Source organism: Folsomia candida, unplaced genomic scaffold (assembly GCF_002217175.1).
Source record: "Folsomia candida strain VU population unplaced genomic scaffold, ASM221717v1 Fcan01_Sc004, whole genome shotgun sequence".
In the NCBI taxonomy this organism is placed as follows: domain Eukaryota; kingdom Metazoa; phylum Arthropoda; class Collembola; order Entomobryomorpha; family Isotomidae; genus Folsomia; species Folsomia candida.
This window is the reverse complement of record NW_019091196.1, coordinates 5,298,143-5,320,277: the sequence shown is the minus strand read 5'-3', so window position 1 is coordinate 5,320,277 and position 22,135 is coordinate 5,298,143. Positions and strand designations below refer to the sequence as shown.

The 22,135-nt window shown below is 39.6% G+C and overlaps 1 protein-coding gene across 5 annotated transcripts; it reads right to left on the bottom strand.

Moving 5' to 3' along the window:
• Window positions 1-1,111: 1,111 nt before the first annotated feature.
• Window positions 1,112-20,854, bottom strand: LOC110849528 (nucleosome-remodeling factor subunit NURF301). 5 transcript variants are annotated; one of them, XM_035850671.1, is made up of 28 exons: window positions 20,698-20,854; window positions 20,397-20,477; window positions 18,215-18,617; window positions 18,034-18,146; window positions 17,313-17,967; window positions 16,857-16,995; window positions 16,656-16,777; window positions 16,197-16,414; window positions 14,824-15,125; window positions 14,028-14,447; window positions 13,210-13,683; window positions 11,545-12,924; window positions 10,925-11,284; window positions 10,488-10,650; window positions 10,371-10,391; window positions 9,531-9,992; window positions 8,957-9,236; window positions 7,599-8,785; window positions 6,912-7,471; window positions 6,228-6,482; window positions 5,914-6,166; window positions 5,161-5,661; window positions 4,650-4,846; window positions 4,433-4,582; window positions 3,303-3,389; window positions 2,901-3,232; window positions 2,540-2,820; window positions 1,112-2,178 (listed from the first exon to the last, which is right to left on the bottom strand). In XM_035850671.1, the coding sequence occupies exons 3-28, from the start codon at window positions 18,601-18,603 to the stop codon at window positions 1,979-1,981; spliced, it is 9,501 nt and encodes a 3,166-aa protein (XP_035706564.1). In that variant the 5' UTR covers window positions 18,604-18,617; window positions 20,397-20,477; window positions 20,698-20,854; the 3' UTR covers window positions 1,112-1,978. The 5 variants fall into 5 exon arrangements, with proteins under 5 accessions (XP_035706564.1, XP_035706565.1, XP_035706567.1 ...); XM_035850672.1 differs by having other exon boundaries at window positions 2,901-3,229; XM_035850674.1 differs by having other exon boundaries at window positions 3,303-3,386.
• Window positions 20,855-22,135: the final 1,281 nt, after the last annotated feature.

Genomic DNA, 22,135 nt, shown 5'->3' with positions numbered 1-22,135 from the left:
CCAAAAATTGAAAAAAATTTCAAGCAATTTTGATTAACAAAAGTTTGATTTCTTATCTGATTTCTTCATAATTTACTATTTTAATTTCTTCCTTTAAAAATTCCAGGCTCTAAAATTCCAAACAATTTTGTTTTTTACCCCTCAAAATCTAAAACTTCAATTTTTCATCACTCAAAATTTCAATTTCCTTCCCCTAAAAATTACAGGTTTCAAAATTCCTACCAATTCTTACCCCTCAAAATTTAAAACTTTAATATCTTCCCCGTTAAAATGTTGATTTCTTTCCCTTAAAATTTTGATTTTTTCCCCTAAAAATTCCAGGCTGCCACATTATTTTTCACCGCACCGCAAGAAGCTGACGCCCAGTACATTCCACCCGAATGTAACAACGTCAAGTGTCCCCGTTGCCTCGTACCAAGTTTGCCAGGCGAATGTTGCCCCCGATGTGGCTGCGAAGGTGCCATTTGTCCCATGTGTATCGGACCCATACCCCCGGGACGATGTTGCCCTCTCTGCAGCGTGGGGCCGGCCAAATAAGAACCACGGATATGTATTTAAGAAAAATTGCGGAAATATGGATTTAAAATTTACGAAAAATATGAATAAGATAATTATGAAATGTATATGTACAAAAAGAAAAATGAATAATTTTCCCAAAATTTTCAGCCAAATCATTCACAAAAAGCCAAGATTAGCAAAGGGCGGATATGTATATGTTTACGAAAAATTACGGAAATATGAATTTAATATTTACGAAAAAAACGCCCAAATATTTACGAAATATGTACAAAAAACACAAAAATATACAAATAAAATTTATATTTTTGAATTGAATGCCTTAGATTTTTTGTAGTCCAATTTCTTGGATTAAAAATTTCGTCTCGTCATTGCGATATTTGAAAAATATATGATAGTTCATTACTTTTGAAAAAATGTTGACAAATTTCCGTATTTTTCAAGTAAATAATAGCAGAAATATTTATATTCCGGAAAACCTAGAAATGTGTAAAAATATTTTGAAATTATTGTGATCTATGCGAATTAGGCAACACACTCAAAAAGTTTGACCATCGGTCGTCATCAAATGAAAAATAAATACAAATTCGTCCTCTGACCTTTAAATACTTACTGATTTCTCGTTTTATTATTTCGTCCATAGTAAATTCTTCTGTTATAGTTTCTCTTTGTAAAAACTCTTCACTTACATATAGCTAATTAGCATAATTAGTTATGAATATAATTAGCTTAAACACTCAATTTGCTTGCATCCTTAAACTCGACAAGTCACCGAAAAGTAAAAGTTAACAAATTATCAAGTCATAACACATAATATATCAAAAAATCAATACTATTTGGCCAAAGAAAATTTAAAGATGCGTTTTTACCGTCTAACTTGCGCCATAGTTAAGCTAATAACATTGGCGCAAGTTAGTTGGGACAAAACGCACCCTTAACAAGAAAAAAAGATGTCACATTTTCAATTTTTATACAATAATTATTTATTTATTTATTAGATTATTATTAACTTTAGAATATTTATTAATTTGCTTATCAATTTATGGATCAGGGTGTCTTATTTCTTATCCAATTTTCATACTTATCTTGACTAATTTAAACCTCTTGATTAACTTAACAAGGTATAAATCTAAATATTTTTAGTGGTGATCATCATCAGACCGGAAAATCAAACTCATTCATAGCACAAAAATCACCATGTCTGCCTATTTTATAGTTTGTACCACATTTCTTTCTCACCAGTTTAATTATACACACATTTTATTTATAATCCATTATATATTTTAACCATTTTTAAAATTTTACACATGAAAATTCATTTCACTTCAGAGAGAACAAAATTGGAAATATTTGGGTATAAATGAAATAAGAAATCTCTGTAAAACAGGGAGCAACACGAAATAATGGTAAAAAAGATATCCATGTGTCGCTGTAAATATGAAGTAAATTAAGATAACACTAGCTATTGCTTATCCAACACGCTTCTCAAATTTCCCATCTTCTGAGAACAAAATTTCTCCAGGACATGTCCAGCTTTGTAGATTTGAGATTCGGGTGGATTGAAGAAACGATAATTGTCGACTATTTTTGCCAAATCGGCGACAAAGTCGAGAAGTTTGGTGTACATTTTTTCCTCAACGCGTAACGCGATTGTTTTGAGATCTGGGAATTTAAGGAATAAAACAAAATTATTATTAGAAAGACATAAAGTTGCAAACTGTGTAAATTTTAGAAAATTTAGAAACGTTTCTAATGAAAATTCTGTATTTATAACAAAGACAATTCACGCGAATATTTGTAAACTGCAGTTTTTTAAGAGGCAAAATATTTTGTAACTTTTACAAAATTTCGCGATCGGTGGAAACTTGCAATAAACTTTACATCGATTTCTCTTCAATCTTTTTGTGTGGAAACCAGTACAATTTTACTGAGTTTACAAACATTGCAGTGAATTTCGTCCTTAATTTTTGCAAAATTTGCAAACTTTACACCGTTATCTTGAACATTTAAATAATTTACTTACCCATCGGTTCTTTGATAACTTTATAATAATTTGGAACGTCCGCCGCGTTGACTGGATTCATGAAAGGATATGACGATTTATGGCTTTGGATTTGTCTCAGAGTTTTAGAAATCTCGACGTAATGCTCGTTCGAGAGGGATTTGGCATTGATGGCATTAATCTTCATGCCGGGTTGGCACGTGGGACAGTAATAGGCGGGAATAGAGTCCCCCTCAGTGGGCAAGATCCCTACACAACGGCCGTGAAACCATTCATCACACTTTTCACAGGCGATGCAGAACCTAAAATCAAACATTTTTTAAAATGTGTATTTTAAAAATATTTTTTCAAAATTTTGAAATTTTCCTCCCAAAAAACTTACTGTGTCTCCACATAAGGTTGTCGACAGAGGCACATGCTCTTATTATCCGACCCACTTGAAGACGATGGTTTACACGCCACGCAGATAAATTCGGGCACGTTTTTCCCCTCCTCCTCCGGAATTCCGATGCAGTCCCCGTGATACCAAGAGGAACAGATGTCGCAACAAATGTAAAATCGGGTCTTATCGTAGGGCGTTTTGCAAATGCAGTGCACCTTGTTCCCACCACTTTTGGGACGCTGTTTAACGACAGAATTCTTTCCAGGAGATGAATTTCGCTTCTTACGTTTTGCACCACCTCCGTGAGATTTGGAACCGCTTGCTTTACGCTTCTTCGTAAAAGGGAGATATATTTTTAGAAATTTCTCTTAAATTTGAGTAAAATGCACGATTTTTAGTTACCTTTCCTTGTCCTGGTCTAGCATTCTGTTCTGGATTCGTATCTACATCGTCGGATAAAAGCCCCTTATCGTCCTGCGAGATCTCCTTCTGTCCCAAAGTGACATATTAGTTAGTCATTCTTTCCACAGGTAAATTTATACAATGACAATGTTTCAAACCGTGTAAATTTTGCAAGCTCACATCAATCTTATTTCGATTCGTATCGCATTTAGCAAAAATTAAAAAATACCAAAATTTTCTAACAAAAATCATACGGTTTTCCATCAAAAAGTTTTTAAAAATCTCTCAAATTTCGTAAAACTTCGTTATTTCGCATCGCTAGTTTGTAAAATCAAAAACCTACAGTGCAGACTCCATATAGCCCGAGTCAGGGACATAGTCCCTGACTCAATAAGTCAGAGTCCGCTTCTAAATTTTTGTCCGAATTGACCGACATAAAGCTGTATATAATCCAGAAGTGGTTTTTAGCCTCCATACCAAATTTCAGATGAAAATAACAACTTTTAAAAACGGTATGGGTCCCCCAGGGTCATTTTGGTTGCACTTTGCAAACTTTTAACTTCATATTATTTCATGAGAAGCCATTAAGTATCACCGTATTGAATTTCATCTTTTTAAACCACTTTCTAAAAATCGGTATGGGTCACCCCATAGAGTCACTCCAGATAAAAATTTTTCCAATCTGAAGTCATATTCTTGCATTAGGTGCCATTAGCAACCACTGTACCAAATTTGAACTTTCTACGACAATTTTGAAATTTTGATGCATAATACCCCACCCACTCCGATGACCCCCACCGGTCAACCACTGGACCGATTTCGCCCATCTTCGAACTCGTTTCCTAACTTTGTCCAATATGCATATGGTGAAAAATTCAAGTCAATCGGTTCAACCGTTTTGGCTCTATCGTGCCGGACAGACAGACGGACGGACATGACGGTTCCATAAGCCCTGACTCGGGCTAAAAATACAATTTGCTAGGCGAATTTACAAACAAAAATCATGTTATTGGTTTTGTATCAACAATCTGATAAATTATGTTGATCAGCTCAGTTTCCGAAGGTTGTCGTGCCGCAAAACTTACACAGTTTACAAACCCCGATCTCTATCTCTTCCACTAATTCCTTACCCGAACATCCATTGCTAAATCACGCTCTAAAAGAACTCTCTTCTTGGATATGTCCTTCTTCAACAGGTCGGTCTGCTTGTGCATGAGATTGATTTGTTTGGGTGACGCCATCGGTGACATGTTAATCCGCTTCTTTGGTGGGGACATGATCTACACAAGGAGACAATTAAGTAATTACAATCAACAACTAATTAACTTAGTAATTAAATTAACGCACCATCGTCGACTCGGAATTTTGCATGATCGATTTCGTCTTCACGGGACTCTTTCTTCGACTAGATCCACTCTTCGGTTTATTATTTGGCGAGGTCGGGGTGTTCGTTGTGGAGGCGATTTCATGTTCTTGTACGTGTGGTGGAGACGAGAAAAACGTCATGGACGAGGCTGAACTACTTTCCAGTTGTTTATGTCCGGCTAACAAAAAAATATAAAATAATTAGCATCATCTATTTACGCACAAATAACCCAATTAAAACTTCAATTACAATTAAAATCAGCACTATGATTAAGCAAGAATCATGATATTTTTCATATTCGAGACAAGATTGTGACATCATTTTAATTTCCCACCCCAAAATTTGGCAAACTTGCCCTCTCCCAGTTTGCAAAATTTGTTCATCTTTCATGCAAATTTACGATAGATTTTGCACCCCAATCTTCCCTTGTAAACTTGTAAATTTACAAAGATTACAAATACCCCGATCAATAAATTTTCTAAAAACACTCACCCTGCCCACTTCCCATCAAATCCTGCGACAAGACAAATCTTGGAACTTCTGCGTCATTATTTTCACTAACTTCGATCTCATTAACGACCCCGTCATCGATCACGACGTCACCCTCGATCGGTTGCGGGATACCTTGCTCTTCTTCTGTTGGAATATGAGCAACTTCCGGAGGCGGAACTGGTTTCTTTGGAGAAGCTTTCCTCCTCGGAGGTGATGCTGCTGGTTTTACCGGTGATGACGAAATGACGTGATCATGATGATTCTCTGTCTCCACTTTGTGCAAGATATTTTTCAACATGTCCTCCTTCGACGGGGTGGGGAGAGAAGTTGGTGGTGAGGAGGAACTCGCCACCATCACGGATTGTGTCTTCTTCATTGGAGAAGACTTTGCTGGCAAGATGACGGGCGCATCAGCGTTCGAAGCCACCGCGGCGATTGCTGCCTCAATGTTGGCAGAATTTGGGGGTGATTTTATCAGCGCGGATGGACTTGAAGGTAAACCTGGGGTAAAACAAATCAAACTTTGTGAAAATTATTTACAAAATAAGTAAACTTTCAAAAACTCCACATACAAAATACCACAAAAACTGAATTTCTGAACCCAAAATTATTATAAAAATCAAATTATTTCCAAATTCCATCCAACCAATGAAAACTAGGTCTTTTTTTAACTCAAAATTGTTTTGAAAAGACAAGGTTTCGTAAAATATTACTTTTTTAAATACAAAATTTAAAGTTTTTCAAAAATTTCACCTTTCATCGGCGACGCCGAAGTAACCGGGCTCTTAACTGGCGACGTTTTTACAGGAGACGCACCCCTCACGGGGGACGAGGCTCCAGCCCCCTTCACCAAACCCGAGGCCGCCTTAGCAGGCAAAGATGGCGGAACCTTCACAATTTTCTGAGGCGTCCCAGCAATATTTGGAGGATGTGGTTGGAGAATGATTTTCAACTCGGTGGCAGGATCCGTCATACCCAAAAACTTTTCTCTCAGGGCGGGATGCTCCTACAAAAATAAGGTGGATTAATTCCTAAATAATTAATTAATCCGTTTTTTTCTTTCGCACCTGCATCTGCTTCACAATCTGTGCATTTAAACTCGCCAATTGCGACTGAGTCAGATCGCCGGGTTTAAAACCACTCACGATAACGCGAGGTCCTTCTTCTGTCTCGATAAATTGTGCCGCTATTTTAGGTTGCTGCGACGCAGCTGGTGTTTGCGGTGTCGATGGTGGTGTTTGCATTGTTGACGAAGGTGTAGTTGGCGTTGTTTTCACCGCGGTCGGAGGCGAATTTGTGGACAAAACGGGACTTGTCACCATCTAGGCGAATACAAAACAAGCATTTTTAAATTCGTTTTTATTTCGGGAAACAAATTAAATTTGGACTTTATTTACAAAATTAAGGGGTAAAAAATTGGAAAAATTTAATAAAACAAATGTAAGAAATTGGGGAAATTTAACAAATTTTTTAAGAAAGTAAATAAAGTTTTGTACATAATAATCTAATCTTTTAGGAACTTGAACCATTATTTTAAATTTTAGGAGAAAAATCTTTAGGGGAAAAATTGGGAAAAATTGATTAAACAGTAACAAAATTCAGTCGAAATTTAAATTAACAAAATTATAAAAGAGTCAAGTTAAGTCAAAATTAACATTTTTAAAATGTCAAAATAAGTCAATAACAAAATAGCACAAACATCTACACCCAAAATTTCAAAATTCCGATCCCCCAAACCAACAAAATCCCACCTGTTGGGGCGCCGCTAATCTTTGCTGCTGTTGCACAATCGCTGGCGCAATGTATCTCGTACTCGGCGTGACTAATGGCGTCGTTACGCTGGAAATCGTCTTCACCGCGGCCGCATTTCCTTGTGGGAACAGAGTCGGCACGATTTTTGGGTTCTTCGACGGCGACACGATAGAAATCGGTAGTCCCGGCGTTTTCGTCACTGTAGTCGATCCAGCAACACCGAGACCAACGCTCGACGTGGATCCCAACATTGGTGACTGCTGATTTTGTTGTTGTTGCTGCTGCTGCAATTGCAATTGTTGGATCGTCGCGGACGAAATGTTTACCGTTCCGGTGTTGGGATCCACCCGGATCAAATTTTTATTCGCTGCGAGCAACTGCTGGATTTGTGCCGCCGTCGGGATCGGTTGTCCAGGAACGGTTTGAATCGTGAGAGGAGTTCCAGATTTTATCGGGGATTTCATAACCTTCTTTACAATTACGTTTTGTCCTCCGAGGGTGGCAATTTGATGGCCAGACGCCAGATTTTGGACGCCTTGAAGGACAAGTTGACCTTGACCTGAGGAGAAGAAGGCAACATTTTAAATTTTGCCACAATTGTTACAAGTCACCTATCACTTTTACAATTATTCAAAGAACTTTTAGTTAATTTTCAAGTAACCCAACCCCCCTCGATAATTACTCACCCGATGCCGCAATCTGTTGCAAACTCTGCCCCGCGATCGTCCCTGCTGCACCACCCCCACTGATAATCTGTATCTGTTGTTGACCCCCTTGACCCTGAACAATCTGCTGTTGCTGCTGCTGCCCTCCTCCCACAATGACCTGCTGTTGTTGTTGCTGCTGCTGTGGCTGCTGAGGTTTCAACCCTTGCTGTCCCGGCTGCGTGGGCACAACCTGCGTCGTCATCACGGTCCCACTCGGCTTCTTCATCTGCATCTGAAGAATCTGTTGTAACTGCTGCGTCGTCAAATTGGCCCCACCCGTCACGACGATGGTCTTATTACCATCCTGAATCACAATCTTCCCTCCAGCCTGATACGTCATGAGAGCCGTCGTCCCTTGCGGCGTGGTGATCTGTTGACTCGGCGGCAGTGGAGAGTTCGACGATGAACTGACCAGCATCTGTGAGGGTGACGCTGACGTTGGCGTGGTTGCTGTCGCCGGCGCCTGTGCAACACTGATCGGACTGCTCTTTATCGCCACAACGTTCCCTCCTCCCACCACATTTGGACTGGAAGAAGAAACCACGACGGCTGGCCCGGGTTGGATTACGATTTGCTGATTGATCACTTGACCTCCACGGGTCAGTACGATTTGACCTTGCGCATTCAACGTCCCTGTGACTTGCTGACTTGCAGAAGAAACTGGTGCCGGCGTGGGGGCAATGGCCGTGGGGAATTTTGGATTTACTTTACGAACGTTCCCTTTACCAGCGGCGGAGTAGGTTTGGACCAGTTGTCCGGACGCGGTCAGTGCGAGCGGAGATTGGGTTGATGTCGCTGATGGATTTTGCTGTTGTGAGATAAACTTGACCGCGGAAGGGGATGAAGAGAGAACGGTTCGCATCGTGGGGGAGGAAATGTTGATGAGTGGAGTGGTTTGGGAGGAGGAGACGGTGCTTTGTTGAATAGCGAGCTGGTTTCCGGCAGCGGCCACTTGTTGGAGTTGTGTGCCGACTCCTTGAGATTGAATGAGGATGGTTTGTCCTTGAGGTTGGGGGGAGATGACGTGTTGTTGTGGGGTTTGTTGGCCGGCTTGTTGGACTGTTTTGTTGACTGGTGTGGAGGTCAGACCGATTTTACCGTCGGCTGTTTGATACACGGCTTGGCCGGGGAGGAGACCACGAACTTGCAATTTTCCATCGGAAGTTCTGGAATATTTGGGAGAATAATTAATTAGCAAAGCTCTTCAGGAACAATTTTTTTATTAATTAGTTTAGTACACGATTGTGTGCAAAATTTGTAACAATTTTAAACGAAATTTCCAAACTCTGTTCAAAATTTTTTGAAAGTTCAACAAATAATTTAACCATAACCCTCACCTAAACACGGTAATTTTCTGCGGCGTGGGGACCGTCGTTGTTGGAGATTGGGCCGCCTGCTGAACAACCTTCGGAATGGCCACCGTACTCCCGACAACGCCTGCAATCTTGCTTCGGTTAAGGATTGCGACTGCAGCGGCGGTCGATCCTGCGCCCGGCGTGGTAGCCACGTCTCCTGCTCCAGGTCCAGAAACATTTAATACCTTCGGAGCCACTATCGTCACCTTCTTCGCGGAGGAGGGGGCTGCACCCCCGTAAGAACGCGGATTTGCGGGCAGACCTGAAACAAAATAATGAATAAATTTTAAGTGTTCAAAAACTTGTAGCAAGAAATTAAACATTTTCAAACTAGATTCAAAATTTTACAAAAAAACAACAATTTCAAGAAATTATCAGTCCCAGCATATGTAAAACCAATCTACAATTTAAAAATTTAAATTCTGCCCTAAAAAATCAGATTACAAAATTCTCTCTTTAAAAACCGTCAAATTCCTCGATTTTTTTAACTTTAAATGAAATTTCCTGTCTTCACAAACAATAAATTCATTTCAATTTTTAAACTAATTTTCCCCACCTGCCGCCGCCTGTTGTTGCTGTAATTGCTGCGATGCTGTCGGTGTGGGCTGTTTATTTACCGCAGTATTATTATTCTTGGGATGGTTGTCCCGCTTCGAAAGGTGGACGGCTCGTTGCATCTTTTCCTCAGTTTCTAATTTCTCCCGCATCAGTTCAGCCGTCTTAGCGGGTGAGATGGTCTTGTCGCCTTTCGTACCGTCGGAGGACGGTGAAGGGTCAAACTTTTCGGGCTGTTTGATACTCACGCCACTCTTGGAGCGGGTCGAGCCCAAGGGAGTGCCTGGCTTGGAGGAAGAGGAAGCTGGATCCGATTTTCTATCGAGCTTATCATGGTACACTTTTATCTCCCAGAGTTCCAACTGGTCCTCATCCACCCAGGATTCCGTCACGACGGGGTCTGATCCTTGCAGAGATTCGGCCAGTTTACGCTTCCGAAGTCCTGATCGGGACGGGGTTATTTCTGGAAAGGAAAAAAATAGACAAAATTTGTAATCACTTCATAAAATATATGTAGGCTTTTAAAAAGAAAATGCTCCTTATTTAAAGTACAAAATGTAAATAATTCATTCCAAACTTTGTAACTGTGTAAATTTTTGTTTACGGTAATGTTACTCTGACTTCAAACAAACTTTCAAAAGTTTATACCACAACAAAATTTCAAGCTGATTTAGTTTAACGTAATAAAACATGGAAAACTAATGCATGTCAAATTTTAAAACCTTCCAAAAAAAAGTTCTCAAAATCTAAATTTCAACCAGTAAACAATTTAAGTTACACAGTTTACAAACTTGGCTTTAAAATATGCGAATTTCACAACACCAATCTTCACGTCGCTAACCTGACGAATCTCTGCTTTTGGCTGCACAAGAATTCAAGTAAAACACACACACAGTTACATACAATATAATTTCTTGGTCGTCTTGAAGTTAAATAAAAATATTTGTTAATTTCTCACCTCGAATCGTTTTCGGGGCATCGATTGGCTCCACAGTTTTCTTTCTGAGGTACTGAACCCGCTCTGAGAAGCGCCCCTTGACCCGGTGAGACAAGATTTCCGACGTGATGATTTCCATATCGGTTGTGGTTTGGTTCTTCCCATCGTAATTCGGAGCTTTCATCTACAATAATAAATTTGTAAAAATAATTAGTTACATCAGATATTTATTTTTGTAAACTTTATAATGCACAAATCTGGTACACAAAATATGATATACCGATTTATCGAAGTGCATTTAACTTCTAAAACTTTGTAATTTTTAACCTGAATTTCTATCTTAAAATTGAGTAAAGTGAATTTACGGAATTACCAAGTTTATAAAAAAATCTCTCAAAAACCACCCATTAAAATTATCACGTTTACAAAAAAATCCACCATCTCACACTCATTCTCACCTGAATGTCATCCCATTTCACGGACGCCCACAAAATCCTCAACTGCAACGCAGCCGCCGCCAACGTATTTGAATGAACGGCTTTAAACTGCCAGCCCGTTTTGAACAGGGGACGACCACATGGATACGGCCACGCCCAGGAACCCGTCTTTGGCGCGGGGGCGAATCCACTCGGTGTAAAGGTCCGGCCTGCAGTGCGGCTCAATTTTCTCAACTCGTGCCACGGCAGGACAAAGATGGAGGGGTCGAGTGGCGTCGAGACGGAACAGAATTTCGATGTGGTGGGATATGTTATTTGATTTCGTCGCCTATTCAACTCATTCGGCAACTTTTTCAGTAAAATTTTGCAACTCGAGTCGGTCTGCGAGATTTAAAAAAGTCAAAATTTATACAATTTAATTTGTTAAAAATAGTAAAAAATATTAAAAATTACATAATTGTCATAAAACAATTTGCAAAATTCATTTAAATGATTTAAAAATTGTGAAAACTCAATTAAAAGTTTTTACTATTCAAAATTTGACACCGCATTTTTAGCTTGTTTAAAAAACAACACGAAAATCAACTCAAAATTTTCAAAAAATCAAACCACCAGTTTTTCCAAAAAATCTTCTTCCTCACCTGCGTAAACATTTTCTTCCCTTTGACCTCCTCCACTAACGCGACTAACTTTGCCTTCTCATTAATTCTCGCCCTCTCCTCTTTCCTTCGGTTGGAGTCTTGCACGAAAAACTTGAGTCGACACATCGGCGAGTAACACTTGAACTCGTAGTCTCGAACCTTGTTCTCCGTCTGCGTTGCGAATGCCGCCGCCGCCGTTTGACACATGTGCGAGTAACACTTGAACCGATAAATCCCTGCCAAAGGGAAAGAATCGTCCAGAATTTCGTCCCCTTTTTCATCCACCGTTGGTTCTTCGACTTTATTCGGCTCGTCTACAATTTGTCCCCCGGCGTCCACAATTTGCTGAACTTTTTCCAACTTTTCCTTCCCATACGTTTCCAGGAGGTAATCCTCTTCCAATTTTTGCAGAGATATTCGTCTCGCCAAGAGAGAGTCGAGGATGGCAGATTTATGGGCCAATTTCGGATACAGGATTCTATTCGCGACCACCATCCCGAGAGAAACGTTGATCAAATCGGTACGGAATTTACGGTTGGAGGCTGCAAGAGCGTCGGAGGAGGCTGACGTGGAAGGAGATGACGGTGTCGTGGAGGTCAATCGTGGCGCTGGTGGGACTTCGTCCTCTTTCTCCTCTTTGATTTCTACCTTCTCCACGGCGGAGAGTGGCTCCATTTCTGACGACAGGTTAGTTTCCGCCGGAGCAGCTGTAGGAGCATCAACAGGTTCATCTTTTGGGATCAAGGTGCCACATTCGTCCTGATCGTGTGGTTTATCTTCAATTTTTGGATCAATTTCCATCCCTGTTTCGGTCGCAGGAGGAGTCACGTCGTCAGATTGTGGAGGAGGTGGTGGTGACGCTACTACGACTTCGTCACATTTCTTCTCCTCGGGTGTCGACTCGGATTCTTTGTCAGGTTGTGGATCCTTGATTTCTTGACTTTCTGTAGTCGCCTCCTCCTTTTCTTCTTCTTTCACTTCCGGTTTGACTTCCTCCTCTTCCTTCACGGGGGATTCGTCCACCTCCATCTTTTCAACTTTTTCCTCTTTACTCTCCTCACCACCGGCCGTAATTGCGAGCGGTGGTGGGGGTGGTGCTTCTGTCTGTGCTGGTGGAGGAACCACTTTCGAAGGCGTTGTGGCCGGTGTTGATTTCTGGGAAAGGGTTCGTTTCGCCATCAGTTTATCAAACGTGGTGGGATCGATCAGGATCGTTTTCACTTTTCCAGAGTCGTTCTTCACTTGTATCACGTGTTTATAAGGGCCAGATAAGAGACCGAGTTTTCTACAATCTTGCGGCTTACAACGCCTCCCGGTCGACATCCAAATCCATCCCCAGCGACCGTGGATTCGATATTCTTCTCCTTTCTGTTTATAAACCTGGAAATGAAAAGGAAAAGTTTTAGAAATATTTTCAAAAGTAAATTTCAGCTTTCAGATTTTTAAGAAAAATATCAGATTCGATTGCGATAGATACTCTCACACCAAAATGTCAAGATCAAAAGGGTTAGCATCACTTATCAGTTGATAAACAACAGGGTTTCGAAAAATGTGCCGTTTTATTCCCAAAATTACGAAACGAAAAAATCTTTAACGCTCCCCAAATTTTTATCCCGCAGCCCAAATTTCGAAACCCCTAAAATCTGCCCGTCTCCTTTCACCCACCTGATGCTTCGCCGGTATAGAATACTTGACCCACTGCGGCAACAATCTTAATCGATCTTCCTCATCGTCTCGGTCCTTTTTGTCGCGCTTTTCCGCCTTTTTCCTCTCCTCACGCTCTAGCGCGGAGGTGCGGATTAACTTGTGATGAGCGAGCGACTCGGTCCACACCGGGTTGTAGATGCACGATCGCAAACACGCGGCCAGCGTGATGGTCGCCTTTGCAAAGTCTTTCGCCCCAGTGCATCCAGCCACCGCGGAAACCCAAGATTTCCTCATGATACCCCAATTCGTGTGCATGAGCGTTATTGGGACGGCGCTTTCGAGATGGACGAGCGTCGCGCGGAGGGTGGACACCATATTCGTACGCAGCCCGACGGAGGAGGAAAATGAGTTCCATTTCACTTCAGAGGCAGCCGTGAGGGAAAATTTGTGAGACATGTGACGCTTCTTGATGCTCTCTTCGCCGTGTTGAAACTGGAATGAGAAAGAAAACAAATTATATTAAATTAAAACGGTTCAAGTTTCTGGAAAAACGGGATAAGTTAAAGTTTCCATTAAAAACGGACACACTTTCATGAAAAATTATACAAATAATAGAAAAAATTCCCCTCAAACAGTAAAAATACACTTAAATTTCCACTAAAAAATAACACATTTTAGTGAAAGTGTGACAAATACAAAAATCAACACTACAAAAATTAGTAAAATTCCCCTAAAACTGCAAAATAAATTTCCACAAGCTTACAAATCATCTAAAAAGAGCTAATCAAAATTTGAAATTGAACCAATCTCAAATTGTCACCCATTTTCAAACTCACCTTGCTCAAAGCGAGGTTATCCGTGTTATAAATATTCACATAATTTCGATAGTTTCCCTCCTGTCCTAATTTATAGAGGCCGGTCGCCTTGAGTCGTGTCATCCTTTCTTCCGTGTCCCAATCGAGGAGAAGAGCTTTAGATTTTCGTCGACTCACGGGAGCGGCGACTTCTTCTTTTTTAACTTCAACGGATTTTGTGGTCGTATCCGTCATTTTGGGGATGAAGAGATCGTCAGGACCATTTTCAGTAGTGTCCATTTTCTCATCTGTTTGTACTTCCGGTTCCAACTTTGGTATAGTAACGTCTTCAGAAGAATCTATTAGCTGCGTTTCAGCATTGGCGATTTGGGACGCTGATAACAGGTCAGGTTTCGTCATGGTGTCGTCCAGGTCATTTTTATCCTCGTTGCAGTGATTCATCTAAAGAGGGAAAATTCAGAAATTTAATATACACACATTATTTTAAACGCAAGGAACCTTTTACTGTACAGAATTTTGAAGTTGAGGCAATTCAAACTTGTGAAAAAATTTGATTAATGTCGAAATTCAAGAAATTTGGTATCAGTTCAATTCTTGGAATGTTTTCAAAATGTGACAAACATAAATATGTGAAAGGAGTAGTCAGAAATTTCATGTTTTCTTTCTAGTTTTAAATCTTTCTACATAAATTTCGCATTTCTTTTACATATTTTTTTGCAAAATCTAGCCCATCCAAGTTACTCACAAAATATTAAATTTAGTCCTCAGAAACTTAAAATTTGTGCAATTCTCCTACAAAATTTCTCATTTTTATTACCTTTCCCGTCTCCCCACTCGAGTCATCGCCCGACCCTGACGACCCCCCTTTCGGCGTCCCATCCTCATTCCATTCGGCAGGATTATAGTCAACAAACTTGTTTTGATTCCTTCTCAGTAATCGTTCCTCCCGAATTCTCTTCTTTTCCAGCTCTTCCTTTTGCTTGACTTCTTCCTCCTCGGCGGCAGCGGCCTCTTCTTCCTGTTTCGCGGCTTCCAACGCCCGTTCCGCCTCTTTTGCCTGGTTCTCTAGTTCACGAATATGTGCCAATTCGCGATCTTCGTGAATCTTTTTCAAAAAAGCTGGAAAAATACGACCTTCTATTATTCATCTGAGAAATAATACTCATAATTAAAAAAAAATATTATTTTTGCAAACAGATAGTTTTTAATTTCCGTAAATAATCTCTATAAAGCTGGAGTTTTTTGGGGGCTAGTATATTACGATAAAGTATTTATTATCAATAGCAAATATTTGACCTAAACTTTTCTCAAACTTATAAACATGTGCAGATAGTGAAGAAGTCGAGCGTTCTCTGGGCCAGTGTAGTGTTTTATTGTGAAATAAACCTACAGTGCAGACTCCATATAGCCCGAGTCACCCACTCCGATGACCACATCGGTCAACCACTTGACCGATTTCGCCCATCTTCGAACTCGTTTCCTAACTTTGTCCAATATGCATATGGTAAAAATTTCAAGTCAATCGGTTCAGCCTTTTTGGCTCTATCGTGCCGGACAGACAGACAGACAGACGGACGGACATGATGGTTCCATAAGCCCTGACTCGGGCTAAAAATTGCTTTGGTAAATAAGCAATGATAAGTAAAATAATTTGTATATGTCAAATTATCAGTATCTACTCTGCATTAATTTGGGCGCTAGCGTACGTGTCAGCATTGCATATCTTGGGCCGCATTGGAAATGATTGTCCAAGAAAAATGGTACAAGGATCGCGAAATTCGAAGTGTTATATTGGGGGCTTAGCAACTATCTTATGCCTTTTAATGTGGCAGGCAACTGGTTAAATCAGCACTATAATTATGCAAGAATCATTACATTTTCATATTCGAGACAAGATTAAAACATCATTTTTATCGGTCAATTTTAAACTCATGGCTAGATCTTATTTCGCATAGGAAGACAAATTTATGAAAAAAACGTTAACGACATTACTATACCAAAGTTCTGAACTCTCACAAACACAGCAAAAAATTGGGGATAACTCTCAAAATTTTTGAAAACTTGCCAAATGCTGTAAAACTCTGCCTTGTAAAGTATACGCTTTTTCGTCTTATTTCCAAATTAATCAAAATTCATGCCAAATAAAACCTCGCCATGAGTCAGGATTGATTTGCGTAATCCGTTTCTCACCATTCTCCGCTTCAATGTACGTCTTTCGGTGAAGGAGAGAGTTGGATTGTTCCGTAATTTGCTCCGTGACTTCCATCTGACGAACAATTTCGTCCTTGCAGTTTCGAATATTTTCAACAAGCTCGGCCTCGTAGCCCTCCTCGTCCAAGCGGTACAAGAGCTCTTCTACTTGCAGCGGGGTCGAATAGTACCAGACAGACGAGCCGTCCTCACTTTCACTAAAAAAATTAAAACCAAAAAAAGTTAGTAATTGAGATAAACACGAAATATCAAAATTTTTAATGGCAAAAAAACCGGCTAAAATCAAACAAGAACTAGTCACACAACTTTTGTAAACTGTGTAAATATTGTAACATTACCATTATTATTACAATATTACAATATTGTAACATTACCAAGTTTTCAGAGTCTAAAAAATTTACAGTTTACAAACGCTGGTCTGAAACTTAAGTAACTTACGCTAAAATACGTCGAACCAAAAACCAATATTTCCTTCCGTGACGATCATTTCCTAATTTCTCGTGGCGAATGAGCAGCCCAGCTTTCTCTAGCTCTGAAGCGCAGTCAGATATACCGGACATCTAAAGAAACAATTAAAACACAATTAATTTATTCGTCCCCACCGCCTAAAAGTAATTAAATAATTAATTAAACGCGTACATTATTCTTTTTACAGACAGGACATTGCCAGTCATCTGGAATGGAGTCGTCCCCTTTGTACGGGGGAGTCATACAGTATAAGTGGTACACCGCCGGGCACGTTTCACACATGACGACCTCGCCCATCTTATTGCACGATCTAAGGCAAGGAAAAGTATGAAAGTTAGCAAATATTTAGGAAAATGTACATCAATTTTTGGGTATTTTTGCAAATTGTAAATTCAATTCACAATTTTTTAAAATATAATTTTGTCTTCTAAACTCCTTGAAATAATGAAAAATATTATGGTATTTTTTAAAAAATAGTAAAAATATGGTCATGTTTTTGAAATAATGTCTGAAATATTTACAAAATACTGAGATTTATGTAAATCTAGCAACATTTAAAAAATATTTTGAAATTAAAGAGAAAATCAGACAAAAACTAATCACTTAAAATCTTGCAAATTTTCTCACCTGCAATAATCATCATGCCTAATATTCTCACTAACTAGAACATCCCTGACTAAACTGGTCGCTAGGAATTGATCCACCATCCAACTCAAAATCTTAATCCGAATCTCCGCCCCGCCGAAGGGATACTCTCCCCCCGATCCGGACCCCATCTCGGCCAAGACTTCTCCCCAATTAGGATCTGATTCGATATAAGCGCGCAAACATTCCGGCCACGTCAAGTTATCGATAAAATAGAGGACCGCTTGGATCGAATCCTTCACCTCGGCGGGACCAAACATCGTCGCATTTGCCTCCTCTTCACGTAATATCGTTTTTAACAGTTGGATATGAATTTCCGTGAGGAGCGGGGACGTCTCCTCGTTGCCCAGGGCGGCGCAAAAGTCTTCAAATCGGAACGGAGAGAGGCGCACGAGTTGGTGGAAGCGACGAAGGGGTTCATATATCGCGACGGCCTTCATAACCAAATCCCTGGCGAGGAGCAAGTCATCGGACGACTTGGGCAGGTCAAGTTCCTCAATTACGGCGTCCGCCTCCATCCACAAGGGGACAGGGGGCGAGGGGACGCGGGAAGGTGGGGTCGTCGCTACTGCCGTGTCAGAGGAGGACGTCCCTTTAGAAAATTTTATCGAGTAGTCGGAATCCGAGTCGGCTTCGTCTAATTAAAAAAATCATAATTAAGATCAAACTTCATTTTGACCCGTCACATCCTAAATTAACTAACCATTGCCCAGTTCTGACGTGGACTCTGACCCCGAACCAGCCTCGTCCAATTCGGAATCATTCTGATCAGAGAAATCGGATCCGTAATGGTAATCTTGTGAATTATACGCCCCCCTGAGATCAAAGTCACCAATTAAATTTATTTAACTAACTCCTCAATTAATTAATTAGCTATTCCTCACCTCTTCTTCTTATTACTCGACGCACCACCACCCCCGCCGCCACTACTTCCACCCGTACTCCGGCGCGACTCTACCCTCGTCGCGACACACTCGGGGCGTGAACTTTTCCCACTTTTACTTCCCCCATTTCCTGACAGGGGTGTCGACCCATTGTCATGATTACTATGTCTTCCGCCAGCACTGCTGCGACCGCGACCTCGTCCCCGCCCACTTCGACTGGTCGGTGTGCTCCCCGCTTCAGACGACCGTCCGGCGAGATAGGTCGGTTTCTTGTATGGATTTGAGTTATTATTATTTTGATTGGATGTCGAACTCGTCGATGGTGTCGTGGTCGTTGTGGGGGTTGAATTATATAACGAATTCCGCGTCGACCTTCGCGGACGATCCATTTTTTTTAGTTTGCCTGGAAGATGTAATTGCAAATTTTGTATATACACGTAACAACCATTTGCCAACTTTGGGTCAGACTTTTTCCGTCCGGGGCCCATTTTAATTGATTAATTATTAGCACAAACAATTAACTATTTATAATTTAACTTTAGTTGATAAGTTATTAATTATTTATTTATTTTGTGCTGCTGCCTGGGCAAGCAGACAGACGGGCGAGTGCGAGGGAAATAAAGTGAAAGGGAAGCACATGGAGACTTTGTGTTTGTTTGTTTGTCTGTTTCCCGGACGAAAACAAATGAAATGAGAAACTTTGTCGGTCTGCTTCATAGATATAGAGTAGAGTAGATTCGGCTACTTTTGAAAAAAGCGTCTCGGCATGGAGGAGAATTTGGGGATAATTTGGGGATAACGCATGGTTGCACGGCAGCGCATGGAATGCTTAGCACGCTTGCACATCATTAAAAAATTATTATTTGACACCTGTTATTTTTATTTTGGCGTTTAAATCATACGAAATTGAATAATTTAAACGCCTAAATAAAAATAAGTGGTGTCAAATAATAAAATACGGAGTTTAACAAGCTTGGTTTGTGGACACAGGCAGGGTTTAGTCCCACCTCAAAAACATTGCCGAGTTTTTAACATTGACTATATGGAAGAAGCCTGATCTATTCTACTCTATATCTATGGTCTGCTTGTCAACAATGTTTTTGTCATGTAATTAAGATTAATTAATAATTAACTTTAATTAAGATATATATGATGATGTTTTGTCTTATTTAAATTCTAGAGGTGGATATAATCTCAATAAAAAAATATATATTTTCAATACACAATTTTATTTGTTATTTCACAAGTTAATCAATCAGATTGAAAAGCATGTTTAATTCTGGAAATAAATAACTTCTTCAGAAACTTTGAATGCTAAAATTCTGGATCAAACAAAATGCCACGAATGATGTCAGAAAAGTTTCCTCTTTCATCATTCTTATTATTCGAGCAAAGGTTCGGAAAATTACGACCTGCCTCTTTATTATAATTAACCTATCAAAATCCCCAATTAAGTTAATTAACCCTTTAATCGTGGTATGATTACAGAAATAATTCACATTTTTGCCGTTTTAACTAAATTTTGCTCATCTTTATCCTCCCTTTATTTCATGAAACATATAAAATCTCCCTCAAAAACTACAACTTTCAAACCTTTCCGACTTATCAGGATAGGTTATCACATCACAATCTTACCCGTCTTTCATCCCCTCCCTCCATGGAATAAAACATATACAATCCCCCTCAAAAAATACGACCATGTCGACTCATCAATCCTAACTCCCCCCTTTCACCCACGCACATTTCTTATCATGTCCCCTGAAAATTTGACCCCACGACATGCCTCCTCCTTCCATAATTAACAAATTATTCCCTCACCACCCCCACTTGACCTTCACTTCATCATCTCCTCGTGTCGCCACCTCCATCACTCTTGACCTCTCAAATGCACCCCACCTCACCTCATCCCCAATTAATCCCCCCTTCATTATAATCACCATTAATCATTCTCTCAAATCCAAATCCAATCCATCTTCCTTGCTCCTCTCTTCTCAAAAATGCTTCCTTCTCCCCTCAAACTTCATGAATCTACATGAACCTCATGGGGGGGATATCATCCCCCCACCACCACCAATATTTATTATTATCCCACTTCTTCCCATTCAAATCCAACCCCGCCAAGCCAACCAAATACCCGAATCTCGTATTAAAAACAACAACAAATAGAACAATTAACTCTCACCTTTTCTAAATTAGAGTCACCTTTTACTTTTTCATCCCCTTTTTCCTCATCACGCATCCCTTGACCGTGACTGACCTTGACCTAGAAACAAAACCATAACAAAGACACATTTCTTATTACCCAGACAATTCATTCATTCACAACACAACCTGTCTGCTCTTCTTGGGGAGTTAATTCATTCTTTTTTAAGAGGGAAAAACGCTCCTGGTTTTTCTACCCAGGAAGAAAAAAAGAAAAAAGGAAACCGAAATTTCCCCCGAGAAAATTGAGACATTGGCAAAATTCTGGAAAATGCTCTTACCCGACTTTTTCCGGGGGGAGGAGGACACTTGAGTTTAATGATGATTTTTAAGGGTTGTATCCTCAGTGTATAATTTAACTCGATATATTTGCAAATATTTTACCGATTCAATGCAAAAGACTGAAAGAAGGAGGAGAGAAACGTAGAGAGATGGTGATGATTTCAGTTCGTCTGCTCGTGGTGGTGGTGGTCGGAAGGACGCGGAGCAAGAGTGACGATTGGAGGGTTTGGGGGGCCCGCGGTGTGAGTGTGAGTCATGTGACGGGTGGTAAGGGCTGTTCAGAAAATAAAGGGCAAATTTATTATTTTTTGGGGTTTTTGTGAAATAAAAAAAAATTGGGATAAAATTTTTAAATTGGAGAAAAATTTTGGGGAAATTAGGAATATTCAAAGGGAATTTTGTGTTATTGTTTTACATGATAAGTTTTGAATATGAATGAATTGTAACATTTTGTTTTTAATTTATTAGTCCTTCAAAAATTTATTTTATTTTTCGGGTTTTAAGAACACTTATTTTTTTAATTTGTATAATTTTTTTAATTATGGAAATATTGAATAAAAATTGGTACAAAATTCTAAAATTATGGAACAAATTTGTATAAATTGGTCAAGTTCTGATTTAATTTTCTGTCATCATTTGAATATGAATTTGATACATTTTACAATTTTTTAAAATTAATCCTTCAATTAAATTCTACCCGCGTTTTAATCACTTTCACTTTTCAGTTTTTCATAAAATGCATCCTTTCTAATAAATTTTATGAAACGAAGGCAAAATTTTTATGAACCTTCCACCCTCAAAGAACAACTTGTTTCACGTAACTCGATTCTTCGTTTTTAAATTAAGATTAAAATCAGTGCTTCGAATTGACCTCAAATTTCGAAATTTTTCGCATTTAACATCATCCCAAATTATGACATAAATTTAATCCAGACCTAAAATTATTTAGGGTGTCGTAAAAATTTCGCCTTTCTCACCCAGAATACGGCCCTTGTTGAGAAGGTGGTGCTTTGTGAACGAGTCTTTCCTCGCCACTCGACGGCGGAACGGTGAACTCGGAGAGAAATGAGATTTCTCCCCGTGGTTTGTACAAAGTTGGGCAGATGGCGAGACATGGGAACAAAAACTGGTGCGTTTTCATGAAAAATGGTTATTTCTCTTTGTTCTTCATTAAATTTGAATAGTTGCCTACTGCTTAGAAAAGCAGTGTCAAAATTTCATTTTTTTGCATAAAATTGGCAATATGGTAATTAAAATTATCTCCAGTAAGAGATTTAATGAAGAAGCGGAAGTCAAGTTTATTTATTATTTTCAACGATGCATGACCTTACGCCGTGACCTTTTGACCCACCAAGAAATGGATCAAAGATGTTTCCACCACAATTTTTAAAAGTCTAGAAATCGGATTAACAAAATCGGACGAATGGTAAGATACGG